This window comes from Mus pahari, chromosome 1 (assembly GCF_900095145.1).
Source record: "Mus pahari chromosome 1, PAHARI_EIJ_v1.1, whole genome shotgun sequence".
In the NCBI taxonomy this organism is placed as follows: domain Eukaryota; kingdom Metazoa; phylum Chordata; class Mammalia; order Rodentia; family Muridae; genus Mus; species Mus pahari.
In genome coordinates this window covers 69,975,700-69,990,633 of record NC_034590.1, presented here as the reverse complement: position 1 = coordinate 69,990,633, position 14,934 = coordinate 69,975,700, and the positions used below count along the sequence as shown (strand labels likewise).

At 50.9% G+C, this 14,934-nt stretch overlaps 1 protein-coding gene across 1 annotated transcript in view; it reads left to right on the top strand.

The window, feature by feature from the left end:
• Positions 1–7,072, top strand: part of Dgat2 (diacylglycerol O-acyltransferase 2) — a 29,226-nt gene extending 22,154 nt beyond the window's left edge. The window contains exons 5-8 of the mRNA XM_021206837.2: positions 1,568–1,772; positions 2,295–2,469; positions 3,473–3,675; positions 5,996–7,072. Coding sequence (XP_021062496.1) covers positions 1,568–1,772; positions 2,295–2,469; positions 3,473–3,675; positions 5,996–6,150 — 738 coding nt within the window. The 3' untranslated portion in view covers positions 6,151–7,072. The remainder of the gene's footprint in view (positions 1–1,567; positions 1,773–2,294; positions 2,470–3,472; positions 3,676–5,995) is intronic.
• Positions 7,073–14,934: the final 7,862 nt, after the last annotated feature.

The following is a 14,934-nucleotide window of genomic DNA, read 5'->3' as shown; positions in this document are numbered from 1 at the left end:
AGCCCAGACCAACAAGTTTACCTCACATAAACAGTTGGAAATACGGATAAAAGGGGGCTATTTGTCAAAGCATTATTCTAGGAGGGGAAGTTTGGATACAATTAAAGTAATTTACCAGTAAGGATTTGAGTGAGTGTTGTCATATATGGCATGGTTGTAAGGTAGGGAAAGGCAGCTTGGAAGAGACCAATACCGAGGGGCTTTGATAAGCACCTCAGATAGAATGTGTTCCCTAGAAGACAGTACTGATGCTCCAGCTTTCAGGGATAGAGGGGAGGTTGGTGTCATCATCATCTTCATCATCATCCTTGCCAGTATCTCACTGTGTAGCCCTGACTTGCCTGGAACTCACTAAGTACACAAGGCTGGGATTTTGTGGTTTTTGAAGAAAGACCTGTGCCTATTAAAGTAGGAAAAGAACCATGTGGTTTATGTCAATGGAAGTAATAATGCAGATGTTCCTTTTCTTTTGACTTTCCTACATTTAAAAATTCTGAATATTGGGCTATAATGGGGGCACACACTTTTAATCCCAGCACTTGGGAGGCAGAGGCTGGCAGATCTATGTGACTTAGAGGCCAGCCTGGTCTACACAGTGAGTCCAGGACAGCCAGGGCTCTGTAACACAGAGAAACCTGTTTCAGAAAAAAAAAAAATCCATTTTTCTAATCTAAGAGAGTGATGTCTTAGGAACAGAAAACCTTTCTTCCTCCCCCTCTCAGCATCTCCGTCCCAACTGTACTCCTAAATGATGCTGTCTCAGTATCTCAGGCTTGGCACCCCTCATGTTTGGGGTCTTCCAGGTTCAACCACAGGCTCCTTAGGAAGCCAGTTATCACTCGGAGCATCTCAGGACAGCTTTGTTGATAGAACAGCAGTTCAGATCACTCGCTACCACAGCCACACAGCCACCTCCCCCTCCTCCCATGGATAGGGCTCCTGGCATGAGGGCCGATGTTTGTCCTGTCCTGTCCTGCCTCAGAACCTGGCTGAGCCTGACTGTTTGCAAAAGCTTTGTACTAGCGTGGCAGTGCCATCCTTTTGTCACACTGGAGTACAAGAGGTGGGTGGTGGGCTGCATGGGCCTGTTCTTTGGTCCATTAAAGAGCCTGCAGTGTGCAGGGACCAGGCAGACCCTACCTCCAAGGAATTCTTAGTGGGAGATCCGAAGCCATGGCTCTACTTGCCAAACTTAGGCTCTCAACTGTACCCACTGAGGGCTGGGTGCTCCTGTTAGGTGTAAGAGTTCAAACTTGGTTAGGAGTTTTAGGGAAGTCACTGTGTTGAGGCCACACAGGAACAGGAAGACAGGAGGCTGGCTGAGTTAGTGGTTTGGGGGTGTCGTTGGCTGGGAAATAAAGAACAAGGAAGAAATAAAGCAGCCACCCAGGGAACCCGAGCCTGGTAGGCACTGGGGTTTAAATAATAAGAATCTGAGGACAGGTTTTGGAAAGTCTCTGCTGTCCTGGTTGCCTGGTAACGAGGCAGGAGACACTGGGTCCCTTCCCCTTTCTGGGTATGCCCTGTGTCCTCTCCCAGACGGGTCTAACACATGTTTTCCTTACAGCTGGTGAAGACACACAACCTGCTGACCACCAGGAACTATATCTTTGGGTACCACCCCCATGGCATCATGGGCCTGGGTGCCTTCTGTAACTTCAGCACAGAGGCTACCGAAGTTAGCAAGAAGTTCCCTGGCATAAGGCCCTATTTGGCTACATTGGCTGGTAACTTCCGGATGCCTGTGCTTCGGGAGTACCTGATGTCTGGAGGTGAGAATCTGCATCAGCTACTCGTCCTGGGCTCCACTGTCAGGCAAGAGCCTCCCCGATGGTCATAGCAATACAGGGAACGGTAGTACCATTCTCATGAGGTCCTGGACCCACGCAGGTAGACAGCCTGCGGCAGATACTGTAGGTCGGGAGCCACCCTAGGCTTCAGGACGCATCCCGGGTGACATCCTCTCACCCGCTTCCTAGATGGACCAGCCGTTGTGCTGCCTGTTATCTGTGCCCCTTGTGGTGCCCACCAGCTGGATTGCAGAGCTAGGGCTTCACAGATCTTACTGAATTGTTTTCTCAAAATCACTCTGTATCTTCCTCCCCATTTTATAAATAAGTAAACTGAGAATCAGAAAAAGAGAATTGCTTAGGTAGGAAGGAAGGATCCTGTACCTTCTAAGAGGGTAACAGGTCTGGGACCTACCTGGAGAGATTTTTATTTCATCCTTGGTTGTATATTAGGATAGGGAATGCATCCGTGAGCAATCCTGATTGTGTGTCCCCTCGCCCCAGGCATCTGCCCTGTCAACCGAGACACCATAGACTACTTGCTCTCCAAGAATGGGAGTGGCAATGCTATCATCATCGTGGTGGGAGGTGCAGCTGAGTCCCTGAGTTCTATGCCTGGCAAGAATGCAGTCACCCTGCGGAACCGCAAAGGCTTTGTGAAGCTGGCCCTGCGCCATGGGTAAGTGCCTTCGCACAAGTCCAGTATTTTCCTCTAGCCAGGACAATGTGTCTCTGAAGGAGGCAAGGGAAGTGTCCACACTGCATGGCTTGGCTTGTCCTGGTGTAGGTTATGCAAAGATGCAGGTATGTGGCCTGTTGTCCCTGGGCACTTGGAGGTAGACCGAGAAGCCAGGCCTGTGTAGGACGTGTGAGGAGACTTCCCGCTTGAGGGGTCAGAGGTGTGAGGCTCGGTAGACCGAGAAGCCAGGCCTGTGTAGGACGTGTGAGGAGACTTCCCGCTTGAGGGGTCAGAGGTGTGAGGCTCGGTGGTAGGGCAGATACTTGGTTTGTGCAAAGCCTTGGGTTTGATCCCTGGTTCGAGCACATAGTCTTCCCCTCCCCCCCTTCTCGTCACCTAGAAAGGGAGTAAGAGATGAAGTAGATAGCATTGTTTGAAGTACCAGGGAAAGCCAGTTGGAAGCGTGACCTTTAGACAGGAGCTTGCAGCTTGGAACGCTGATCTTTCTAGAAAGCCAGGCCGACTCTGATAAGCAGAGTAAGTCGCTCTCCAGGACCCCTTAGACTTCTTGGCAGATGGAGAGGTGTGCCCATTTTCCACTGGAGAAGACTGAGGATCCGTGACCTGAGGGTTAAAGCTGAAGGTCTAAAGCTGCCCCTGTACTCTGTCGTTGCTTTCCACCCACATCTCAGCTGTGGGAGCCTCGACTAGGGTGAGCCAGGTTCACTGCGCTGACCCAGTAGTCCAAGCCATTGAGGCCCCATGAATCTTAGAACAAGCTCTTCTCTCGGGTTTCAGGAAAGGCTGTTCAATGGTGTGCTCTGTCAGGTCAGACTAAAGGCAGGGAGGGACAAGGACAGCTAGTGTGCTGAGGCCATGCCATGAGGTGAATCTGTGCCTGTGAGGGAGTAGAATTGGGCTGGACAGCAGAGCCAGGCCCTCCAGGATGACCTGGGAATGGTACCCAGTGATGGGGTCTGACAGATCTGGGCCTCTCTTGCAGAGCTGACCTGGTTCCCACCTATTCCTTTGGAGAGAATGAGGTATACAAGCAGGTGATCTTTGAGGAGGGCTCCTGGGGCCGATGGGTCCAGAAGAAATTCCAGAAGTATATTGGTTTCGCCCCCTGCATCTTCCATGGCCGAGGCCTCTTCTCCTCTGACACCTGGGGGCTGGTGCCCTACTCCAAGCCCATCACCACCGTCGGTGAGTCCTAAGCCTTGTGCAGAAGGCCACTATCTTAGTCAGGGTTTCTATTCCTGTACAAACATCATGACCAAGAAGCAGGTTGGGGAGGAAAGGGTTTATTCAGCTTATACTTCCATACTGCTGTTCATCACCAAGGAAGTCAGGACTGGAACTCAAGCAGGAGCTGATGCAGAAGCCATGGAGGGATGTTCNTTACTGGCTTGCTTCCCCTGGCTTGCTCAGCCTGCTGTCTTATAGAACCCAAGACTACCAGCCCAGAGATGGTCCCACCCACAAGGGGCCTTTCCCCCTTGATCACTAATTGAGAAAATGCCTTACAGCTGGATCTTGTGGAGGCATTTCCTCAACTAAAGCTCCTTTCTCTGTGATAACTCCAGCCTGTGTCAAGTTGACACAGAACTAGCCAGTACAGCCACCCTGAGCATAGCAGGTCACCCGGCTCAGAGAATGAACGTCCTTGTCATTGGGACCCTGAGGGGTTGGGTCCTGGGAGTGAGGAGGCTGAGCAGGGCCACCCAGCTATGAGGACTGGGTATGGCAGCACTGGGCGTGCAGCTGTAAGAGGGAAAGCTATAGGATTGGTCTGCTGCCCTACTCAATAGTGTGCCCACCCAGGAGACATCTCCTACCCTGCCGGCTGGGAATTCTCAGCAGAAAAGAAGGAGGAAGAGCCAGGTGTCCTCGTGCATGCCTGCAATCCCAGGATGGAGGGCAGAGACAGAATTGCTGCAAGTTTGGGGCCAGTCTGCTCTAGGTTGCAAGTTCCAGGGCTACATAGTGAAAATAAAATAAAAACTGCCTAACAAGAGTTCTAAAAACAAGGTATTGATTCTTGTGAGGAACAGAAAGAAGAGTAAACAGACCAATGTGTGGGACCTAAGGGAACGACTAGCAGTGAGGTTTTGTTTGGGGGGACAAGTCAGAGCATTCAGAAAATCAACGATCAGGGCTGTGGGCATGTGTGCGTGCATGTGGGCGTGTGTTTAAGCTCCCACCGCTGAGATCTCATGGGCACACGAGGTTCTGAAGAGTGGGCTGGAATGTCCAAAGGTCAGGCAGTACCCGTGTGTTGGGGGTGAGATCAACATCAATGTGCATGTTCGCCTGTGCTCCTTGCAAGGTGGCACATCTCACAGGGGTCGGGGGGGGGGGGGGGGGTGGCAGCGGCTTGAGCCAGTGGCGCCTCCTCAGCTGCAGGGTGGGAAGCTGCTGCGGGGCAGTTGGGAGGGGAGCTCCAGGTGCTGTTCACTCATTCCGGTGTCGCCTGTGTGTGTAAGATGTCAGGGCTAACCTCTTGGTGTTGGGTTAGCAAAGGGGACTTATCCCTGGGAGAAGACTTAGTCCTCCTCTCAGCCGTCCCTAGTTGCCTGTGGTTCTTAGTCTAGGAGCACCACCCCCAAGAGTGCCCTTCTGGGCTGGCGTGTCTTGTTCAGGGCTGGTTCATGTTGTTGAAATATCATGGGGTTAGCTTCCCTGTCGTTTCTAGGGTACCAACTCCCTCAGCCGACTTCCAGGTCCTCTGGCTCTCACAGGCTTTCTGTCTCCTCTGAGATGCTCCCCAGCTCTGGGTGCGGGGGTTCTATTGTAGACCTGTGCATTAGGGCTGAGCTCCCCTGGGTTAGATTTTGACCAGTTGTGGCTTTCTGTAATCACCTCTGCCTGCTGGGAAGAGAAGCCGCTTTCATGAGGGTGAGATAGATCTGCACGCGTCTACAGCTTTAAGGGATCCCTGGAGCTGTTAGGTCCAGGGGAGAACAAAGGTTAGGATGGGCCAAAAGCAGAAGCCAGGAGGACAGCCTGGGGCTTCAGGAGCCTGGGCTGAAGTAGTGGTGGTGGGGGAGGGGTGTGTATGTGTGTGTAGGGTGGGGGCGAAGAGTCTGAATGGTGCCTCTGGACTGTGGGCTGGGCTGGGCTGGGCTGGGCTTGAACGTGAAGCAGGAAGAGGCCAGGCAAAGCCTGTCGTGAGGACTGTCCTCTCTCTGTTCGCCCTTACGGCTGTTCAAGCGTGCTCTGTTCTTCCCAGAATCCTTAGAAGGAAAGCTCGATGAGACAGATGCTGGGTGGCAGATGGGGAAACTGAGGCTCCGAGAGGTAGTGGGGTTTGTCCTGAGTGAAGCCAAAGCTAAGCTTGTGGTCCACACCTTACTTGGGAACTCATGGCAGAGTGTGGAGCTGGACTTCACCCGGGCTCAGAGGCCACACTCTTGGGTGGGGTCTTTCCCATGCTGCCCACAGCACAGGGTCACCTCCCACTGGGCACCCAGGAATGGGCCACTCAGTGACGCTGACTGACAGAACCTCTGTCCCTCTTCTGCAGTGGGGGAACCCATCACTGTCCCCAAGCTGGAGCACCCGACCCAGAAAGACATCGACCTGTACCACGCCATGTACATGGAGGCCCTGGTGAAGCTCTTTGACAATCATAAGACCAAATTTGGCCTTCCAGAGACTGAAGTGCTGGAGGTGAACTGACCCAGCCCACGCGTGTCAGCTCCTGGAAGGAATGACTGGAAATCCTTTTCTACCAAGTTCTCAAGTGCATTTTGTTCTGTAAATTTGGAAGCGTCATGGGTGTCTGTGGGTTATTTAAAAGAAATTATAATTTGTTAAACCATTGCAATGTTAGATCTTTTTTAAGAAGGGAAGAGTCAGTATTTTAAGCTCACTTCTAGTGTGTCCTGTTCAAGGTGGTGGCTGAGACATTTATGGGCCTTGATGGTTTCTTACCCACCCCTTCTAGTGTTCCCCAGACGACAAGACATTTGGCCCTGGCTAACTGGGGAAGGGCAGTCCTTAGTGACCTTAGCCACTTAGATAATCCACTTCGCTCCAGGGATACTCGAGGGGCAGGGGCCATGTCTTAAAGACACCTCCACTGTAGGTCGGGTTCTTCTTACCAAGGGGAGTCTGAGAGGGCATAGCTGGCCCCATTTGGGGAGGGTGGTAGATAACGTCTGGAATGCCCGGCTTGGGCCTCTGCTTCTCACCCTAGCCCTCTTCAATCTGAGCCTACCCTGGCTTCCTGTCTCCTGTGCTAGGGACAAGGCTGTCCCACAGGTGCCGCCTTGGGTTATCTCGCTGCTGTTGGCTGGTTTCACTCTGGAGGTTGGCACCCTGGACACAGCTCAGCGTTGCTCTGGGGCCCGTCCTCCTGAGCCACACCCCAAGTCTGGTGTGAGGAAGGGCTTCTCTTCTCTTCACAGAGGTGCCTGGCTTCTTGTGCAGCACACTGGGTCCAGGACAGGAGGCCACCCCAAACCAAGCCTCACGTGTGTGCCTTTATGAGGCGTTGGGAGAAAGCCACCCCCTCCTGTGTATTCTGTTTTCTCCATGAGATTGTCGTGCCATGTCTCACTTTTGTATATTCCTAGACTAATAAATGGAAACAAGAACAGCCTGTGAGTTGTTGCTTAATGCTATACGTACACACTACCCATCCTCTTGCACAGGACAGACTACAGAATTCCTTCAGTAGCCCTCAACCTTGGGTTTTTAGGGGCTGGGTAACAACTGGCTTCAAGATTTTGTGGCTACAGGGGTAGAAAGATGGCTCAGTGGTTAAGAAATTTGGCTGATTTTAGGACCTTCGTTTAATTTCTAATATCCACATGGTAGCTTACGACTGTAACTCCAGTTCTAGGGGATTTGATATCCTCTGTGGGCACAAGGCAGATAGTGGTGTAACAGACATGTGCAGGCAAAATACCCATACATACAAGGTTTTTTTTTTTAGAAGAAAAAGGTAGTGACTTTAAGTGTTTGTTCCACCGTTGTAAGCCAGGCGCTGGTGCTTTGAGGACCCTCTGTTTGCTGGTGTTGCTCAGTGCTAACAGCGTCCTGAGCCTGTGCAATGGAGATCTGCTTCCCACTGTTGGTGTGGGTGACAGCAGGAGTCACCCCTTACCGTTAGCAGAGGCTACCCTACCCACAGCTCCTTGCCCTGTATACCTTTCCACAGGGTAGCTCACCGCAGAGCAGCGAGAGGAGCCAGTACCCAGGGAAGAGCACAAGCCCTGTGTAACTGACCTTGGGAAAATGGTATCTTAGCCTTGCTTTCGTTAGATTTGGGGAGGTGAATTTGGAGAGGCAAGGGCTGGGTAGCCTCACTGTAAGCTCACAGCGTGTGAGAACAGCAGAGCCGGAAGGCTCCTTAGAACTATTCAAACTGTGCCCTTTGCTTAGTCTCAGCTACACTAAAAAGGTGGGGACCAGGCTGATGTCACCTGCTACGTGGTTACAGGTCTCAGAAGGTGTCACCCCTCTGTTCTTGTTCATTCAGTTTGGTGACTACTCAGCAGCCAGAAACCCGCCCAGTTCGACCACAGACCTCATTCCAACCTCCTCACTGCTGGCATACCCATCCCACGGCCTGTTTGCCATCCTCCCACCTCAGGGCATCTCCCCTGCCTGACACCTGTTAGTGGACCGCAGAGACCGTGGGAACAAGGGAGGACACTGAGGGCAACCTGGAGCTTCAGTGAAGGTGTCGGGACAACGCTGGGCCTCAGGGCAGAGGTGGAAGGGGGTAGGTGGCGGGGAGGCAGAGTAGCAGGTGCAAAGATGGAAAGATGGAGAGAGCCGCACTACACTGCTACTCTCCCACATCCAGCGGCTGAGGGTGCAGCTGGGTCTGTGGGGCTTGGTTGCTTGGTTGGGTTTTTGAGGGCAGGGAGTTCTGCATTCCAGGCGACAGAGGCTAGAGAGCAGGAGGCCTCTGCTGACCCGACTTGGGTTACAGTAGGCAGTTCTCAGGAGCCTGAAAGCCCAGGCCAGAAAACAGCCATTTCCTTCTGGTGGAGGCAAGGCCAGTTTTCTCGTGAGAACCTCAAGTCCACACCAACTTCCTAGTCCCAGTCTGCAATTTACCGGACAATAGCTACAAAAGCCTCTGGCTCCAGGCTCAGGAGGGCATTCCTAAGGATTAGATTTCTTACCAGCAAGTGCCTACTGTGTACTGGGAGACTCAGCTACCTCAGTGCTGATAGTAATATGATCCTGAGTCCCAGTGGGGGTTCCCTTACATCAGGCAGCAGCATGCCCAGAGCAGAAGCCAGCTCTGATCTTCAGCTATAGTTGGGGGACCCCAGCTGCATGCTGGGAGATTTGCTGTGCTAGAAGGAACTACCTTATCAGAAGGCCCTCTGCTGTCCAGGGAGAATGAGGATTGCAGACTTGGCCTTCTGAAAGTAATTTCCAGGGTTCTTTCCCTGGATCCCAGACACAGCCACAAGGGGGCGCTGAGAATGGTTCCACCGCAAACGTGACAGGGTTGTCTGAAGGCCTCACAGCCACAAGGGGGCGCTGAGAATGATTCCACAGCAAATGTGACAGGGTTGTCTGAATGCCTCACATTTTGACAAGAATCTAGCTCTGTCCTAAGCTAGAAGCTACAGATTAATGGACTTAGAGGACTAGGCAGAAATTTAGCCACCACCCAGAACACATTCCTGGGAAACTTGGTGTAGAGGGGCCCGGGGGAACCCACCTCCACCACACAGCTAACCAATTTTCAATGTCTGAATTCAATGCTCTTACTTCCTAGCTACTTTCCTGAAACATTAAGGTTATAGGGCAAAAACCACTCATCTTTCTAAAAGATCCCTGTCTATTTCCCCACAGTTCTGAGAATTGAATTATTTCCTTTTTTATCCCTAAAATCATAGATTACTGAGGATGGACTGTGTCATGACAGGCACCAGCCTGTGAGTGTCTCAGCCTCTGCACCTGTAAAATTCGTCGATGAACTGAGAATGTTCATCCCAGGGCTTAGCCTAGAGGCCCTGTGCAGAAAATGGTAGCTGTGGTTTTAAATTAATTTTGTCATTGAAGCACAGCAGCAGTTACAGGCAGCCAATGTACCAAAAAATGAAAAGAAATACAATATATGAAGTAGAACATGGAATGTAGGATTTGTAGCATCAAAGTTAGACTGCGTTAGAAGGTAAGCTCACAGCCTGGGGGTGGTGGCAGCAGTGGCGGGCAGCACTCCCTTTTAATTCTAACACTTACGAAGCAGGGGCAGGCAGATCTCTTGAGTCCCAGCCAGCGCCAGCCTGGTCTACAGAGTGAGTTCCAGGATAGTCAGGGCTACACAGAGAAACCCTGTCTCAAAAAACAAAAAAAACAAAAACAAAAAAAACAAAAACAAAAAAAACCCAAACCAAACCCTGAAGTTGAGCTTAGTACCACAGGCTGACCTTTCTAGCCTCACATGCTGTTGCTAGGATACACAAAATTACATATCACTATATCTGCCATACATCTCACAAGTTAATAGTCTTAAAATCTAAGTCTTGCTAGGTATGGCAGTTGCAGCATGGAATCCCAGCACTGAGCGGTGGGAGCACAAAGATCAAGAGTTCAAGGTCATCCTTTACTACACAGTAGGCTGACAAAGAGAAAAATCCCTGTCTCCCGGCTACAGCCCCCCCGCCTTGGATACTACAATTGACTGTTCGTTAATAGGTCAGTAAATTAACAAGTTGATTAACATTAAATCTTACTGAGCCAAATACTATGAAAAGGGTAAAGCTTGTTTTCATTTTTTTTTTTCTTGGAAGTTATAAGATGAACAGGAGGAGATTTTTAAAGAGGGAACCTCACAAGGAAGCTGCAAATAGAAAGGAATGAGTGAGGCGGGGGGGGGCGGGCGCTCGCTCTGGAACCTAAGCAGGAAGCTAGCTAGGGGCTGGGGGCATCGCTCCCACTGAGGGCCCTCCTCTCCTGCCTAGCATCCTGGCTTTAGTCTCCTCTCCCCCACTGCAGAAATGGAAAAGTGTAGGCACAATAAAGCCAGGGAGACTGGGGAGTTCACATAGAACCATCACTACCATCCAGCCCTCAGGCCTGGCTCAAATGTCATCTGTGCGTTTTTTGAGACTTGGTCTCTGGCTCTGGCTGCCCTGGAACTCACCATGTAGACAAATCTGGCCTTGAACTCACATGAGTCTGGGATTAAAGGTGTGCACCACCAGGGCTGGCGTCCTTTTCCTTAATGTTTGTTACAGCAAATGGATCAGGTTCAAGGCGATGAATGACTTAATTCTCCCTTTACCCAACACAGTTGCTCTATTTTTTTTTTTTTTTTTCCTTGCTGGTTGTGGACGGGGTAGATTGAACACAGGGCAGGGTCCCTAGAACACCCTTCAGTTCAGTAGCTAAGGATTCCGGTGCACACCTCCAGCCTGGCTGCACCTCTTCTGGCTTGGGTTTTGTCCCCTTGCTCTAGGCAGGCAGCTACATGACACCTTCCTTACCCTGGTTCCAGCCTGGGTGCCAGCGTCCTCCCCTCCTTATCATCCCTGGCTCTGCCTTTCTCCTCTGGGCCCGTCTCACTGATGCTTCGCTGTTCATGGGTTCACCCTTGGGCTCCTGTCTTGGGGTAGGCTTTTTTTTTTTTTAGAAGAGAAAGGGGAAGGGCTGCCTAGGGAGTTTTGCTTTTGGTATTTTGAGACACAAAATACCAAATGTGTGTTGCTGGTGGGAGTGAGGTTCTTACTGTCTGGTGAAATTCAAAGTTCTAAGTAATATATTCTTTTTTATAAAGATTTTAAAATTAATTTACTTATTTTTAGCTACTTTTTTTTTTTATGTTCTGCCTGTTGTTATCTCTGTGTGAGGGTGTTGGTTCACCTGGAACTGGAGTAACGGTCAGCTGTGAGCTGGCTTGTGGGTTCTGAGAATTGAACCCAGGTCCTCTGGGAGAGCAGCCAGTGCTCTTAACCTCTGAGCCATCTCTCCTGCCTGAGTTTTGAGTTTACATGTATGAGTGTTTTGCCTGCGTGTGTGTGAGTGTACTGTGCGCATGCCCCGTGCCTGTGGAGGTCAGAAGAGGTTGCAAGGGCTTCTCAAACTGGAATTACAGATGGTTGGAAGCGGCCATGTGGAGGGTCCGAATCAAACCCAGGTCCCCCCCAGAAGGGCAGACAGTGCTCTGAATTTTGGGCCCATCTTTCCAGCTCCTGAGCTTGGATCTGTGTGACAAAGTCTCACTCTGTCCCTCATGCTGGTATGGAACTCACTCTGGACCCCTAACTGACCTCAAGTTCTTGTTTCCTGGCTGTTCTTGCAGTGGACAATTGTCAGTAACTCCAGTTCCAGGGGATCTGATGCCCTCTTCTAGCCTCTGTAGGCACCAGGCACGAACATAGTATACATACATACATGCAGGAAAACATATATATTAAATTAATTAATTTTTTAAAAAATGCAGGTCTAGACATCTTGGACTTTAGACCTCTGTGTTAGTCTTCTAATCACTATGTTATATATCCAGGCTTTTCCTACAGCCAAGATAGTGCTCTCCCCCACACACAAATACTGTACCTCTACTACCCCCACACCCTCTTTTTGAGATAGTCTAGTTTTGAATTGATTCCACCTGCCTCTCTACCTTGCAAGTGTCAGGAATACAGCCCTGCACCACCATGTCTATCTCAGCATGTCAAAAATTATAATTGTATATTTGTGAATGTGTGTGCTGAAGTGCATGCACATGTATGTGTATGGGCATGCGCATGTGTGTGTATGGGCATGCGCATGCCTGGAGGATCAGGAGGCATCTTATAGGAACAGTCTCTTCTACCATGTGGGCTAAGGGGATGGAGCGCAGGTGGTCAGGCTGTGGGCAGTGACCTTTACCACTGAGCCATCTCACTGATGCTCAGAGTAACATGTCCAAGACATAAATCAGATCACGCCACTCCCCTATTTAAATCCTTCAGCCATTGTCTGCTTCAAAGATATGCCAACCAGTGGTATGGTGGCCTGCAACACTCAGAGGACTGCCCCTGAGAGATCTCTGGCTTCATCCCCTGCAGTCGAGGGGCCAGGTCATGGGGTCTGCAGTGCTCAGCCCTGAAAAGACGGGAGTGGCCTCTGCCTCATGAAACTACACATAGTGCTGGGCAGTGGGGGTGCACGCCTTTAATCCTAGCACTTGGGAGGCAGAGGGGCAGAGGGGCAGAGGGGCAGAGGCAGAGGGAGGATTTCTGAGTTCGAGGCCAGCCTGGTCTACAGAATGAGTTCCCGGACAGCCAGGGCTACACAGAGAAACCCTGTCTTGAAAAACCAAAAAAGAAAAAAGAAAAAAAAGAAAAGAAACTACAAGTAGAAGCACCATAAACTAGAGCACCACAAGCCCATCACTTTGAGTTTTGACATGTTTGTTCTTTAAAAACTGTCCCTCCTTCTCCCACTTCTCCTCAGCACGGAGTGCCCCGCACCCATTGCACCTGGCCGTCTCCTTAGTTCTGGGGTTCATGCCACGTCTCCAAGCTGCTGCTCCTGTTCCTTTGGCCAATACCCCTCCCCTTGCTCTCACCAACCTCTTGCACAGCTGACCCCTCTGTGCCCTCAGGCCTCCCCATGAAAGTCCATTCCTAGGGTCTGTCTCCTCTGGACGCCTCTTGGTAGATCTGCACTGGGGTTCTCTGTGCCATACAGTGTAGTATTTGCTGTTTCTCTGGCTTGCCGCATGTCCCCAAGCTCCTGTGCACATATCAGCACATTTATAGTCAGGACTGAGAAACTATAGGGATGGAGCAAGCAGAGGACTCTGCCTGTGTGGCAGACAAAACTTTCTGTGAGACCTTGGCAAGTTCACTTCCTCTCTGTGGATCTGGAGATCCGTTTGGAGAAATCCCATTTGGAGAGATGTGGAGGTGTTCTAGCTTGGGTCTGGAATCCCAGAGGCCCATGCGTCGAGGGCTGCTCCTCAGGACATCGGGGAGGAGGTTAGGAGGTAGGGGCTAGTGAGGGAAGTTAAGGCACCGGGGGGATGGAACCTTGAAACAGATTTGGGAACCACATTCTTTCTCATTTCCCTTTCTTAAGAGTCTTGGTGGTCATGAAGAGAACAGGCCTCCTCTACCACACCCACACCTGCCTTGATGCACTGTGGCTACCACAGGCCCAAACAACAGGGCCGAAACCTGGGGCAGAGCAACCCCTTTCTGGCATTAAACTGATTGTCCTCAGGTATTTGGACACAATGATGAGCTAACACGTGTGGTCCTTGTGTGACCCCCCCCCCAACATTCCAGCATCTAGACATGCTCAGCGACTTTATCCTGCCGTCTACTCAGTAATGCCAAGTCCCCCACAGTGTTTGGATGCTGGGGATTCAGAGAAAGAGATACCAAAAACTGGAGAGATGGCTCAGTGGTTAAGAGCACTGACTGCTCTTCCAGAGGTCCTGAGTTCAAATCCCAGCAACTACATGGTGGCTCACAACTATCTATCTGTAATGAGATCTGATGCCCTCTTCTGGTGTATCTGGAGACAGCTATAGTGCACTTATATATTATAAATATATATTATAAATAAATAAATAAATAAATAAATATAAAAAAAAAACCCAGTGGTTTACACAGAGTGTATAACTGAACACATGGATATACCGATGAAGACATGCCAGAAAGCCACGAGGGAGCCCAGAGGAGGGGTCATCAGCTCGGATCCAGAGAGGCTTTTCGGAAATGGGAAAGGAGGAGACGTGCTATGCAGGGGCCTGCCCCTCAGGCAGGCTTGGTTTGTATAGGCTTCTTGGGAATCTGCCTTCTGGTTTCACAATTCTGACTCCGTCTTGTGCAAACCTCTGGCTTGTGTCACCCTGCCCCCTCACACTGCTGCTCCAGGGCTATCTAGCCATCATCCTAAAAGTGACTTCCTGTCTCCTGCAAACAAATGTTCTTCAGCCAGTTGGTCAGGTTCCTCTCCCTGGCCCTGTCCTCTTCCTCCGGCCTCCTCGCCTGACGCTCTCTTTGCAGCCTTTGCTTCAGCCAAACCATGCTGATGCCGGGGTGTGCTCTGTCTGCCTGGGACATTCTGTCTGTTCTCTCCTTCCTGGACAACACCCTGTTGTTTGGAACGTCCCTTCATGGGCTCTCACTGTACTTCACCCGTCCTCTCAGTCACTGCAGTCAGCACCAAGGACTGAATGAGTGAGCAGTTGTCTCCAGCCAAGGGTGCTCTTGACAGCATTTTGCTAAGTGCCTGAGTCTGAGTGCTAAGAGTCTGAGGCTGGACACCTGCTGAAGGTCTAGTGGGCGTCAGGTTGAACAAGTAAATGAGGAGGCTCTGCTGAGAAGAAGGGATACATTTAATTCAACTAAGTTGGGTTTGAGTGGCAATGGCCTCCACAGGCTCACACATTTCAATACTGGGTCCCGGCAGGTGGGACTGTAAGGGAAGAAGGGAAGGGATAGGCCCCGTGGCCTTGGTGGAGGAGGTGTGTCACAGGGAGGGAGCTTGCGG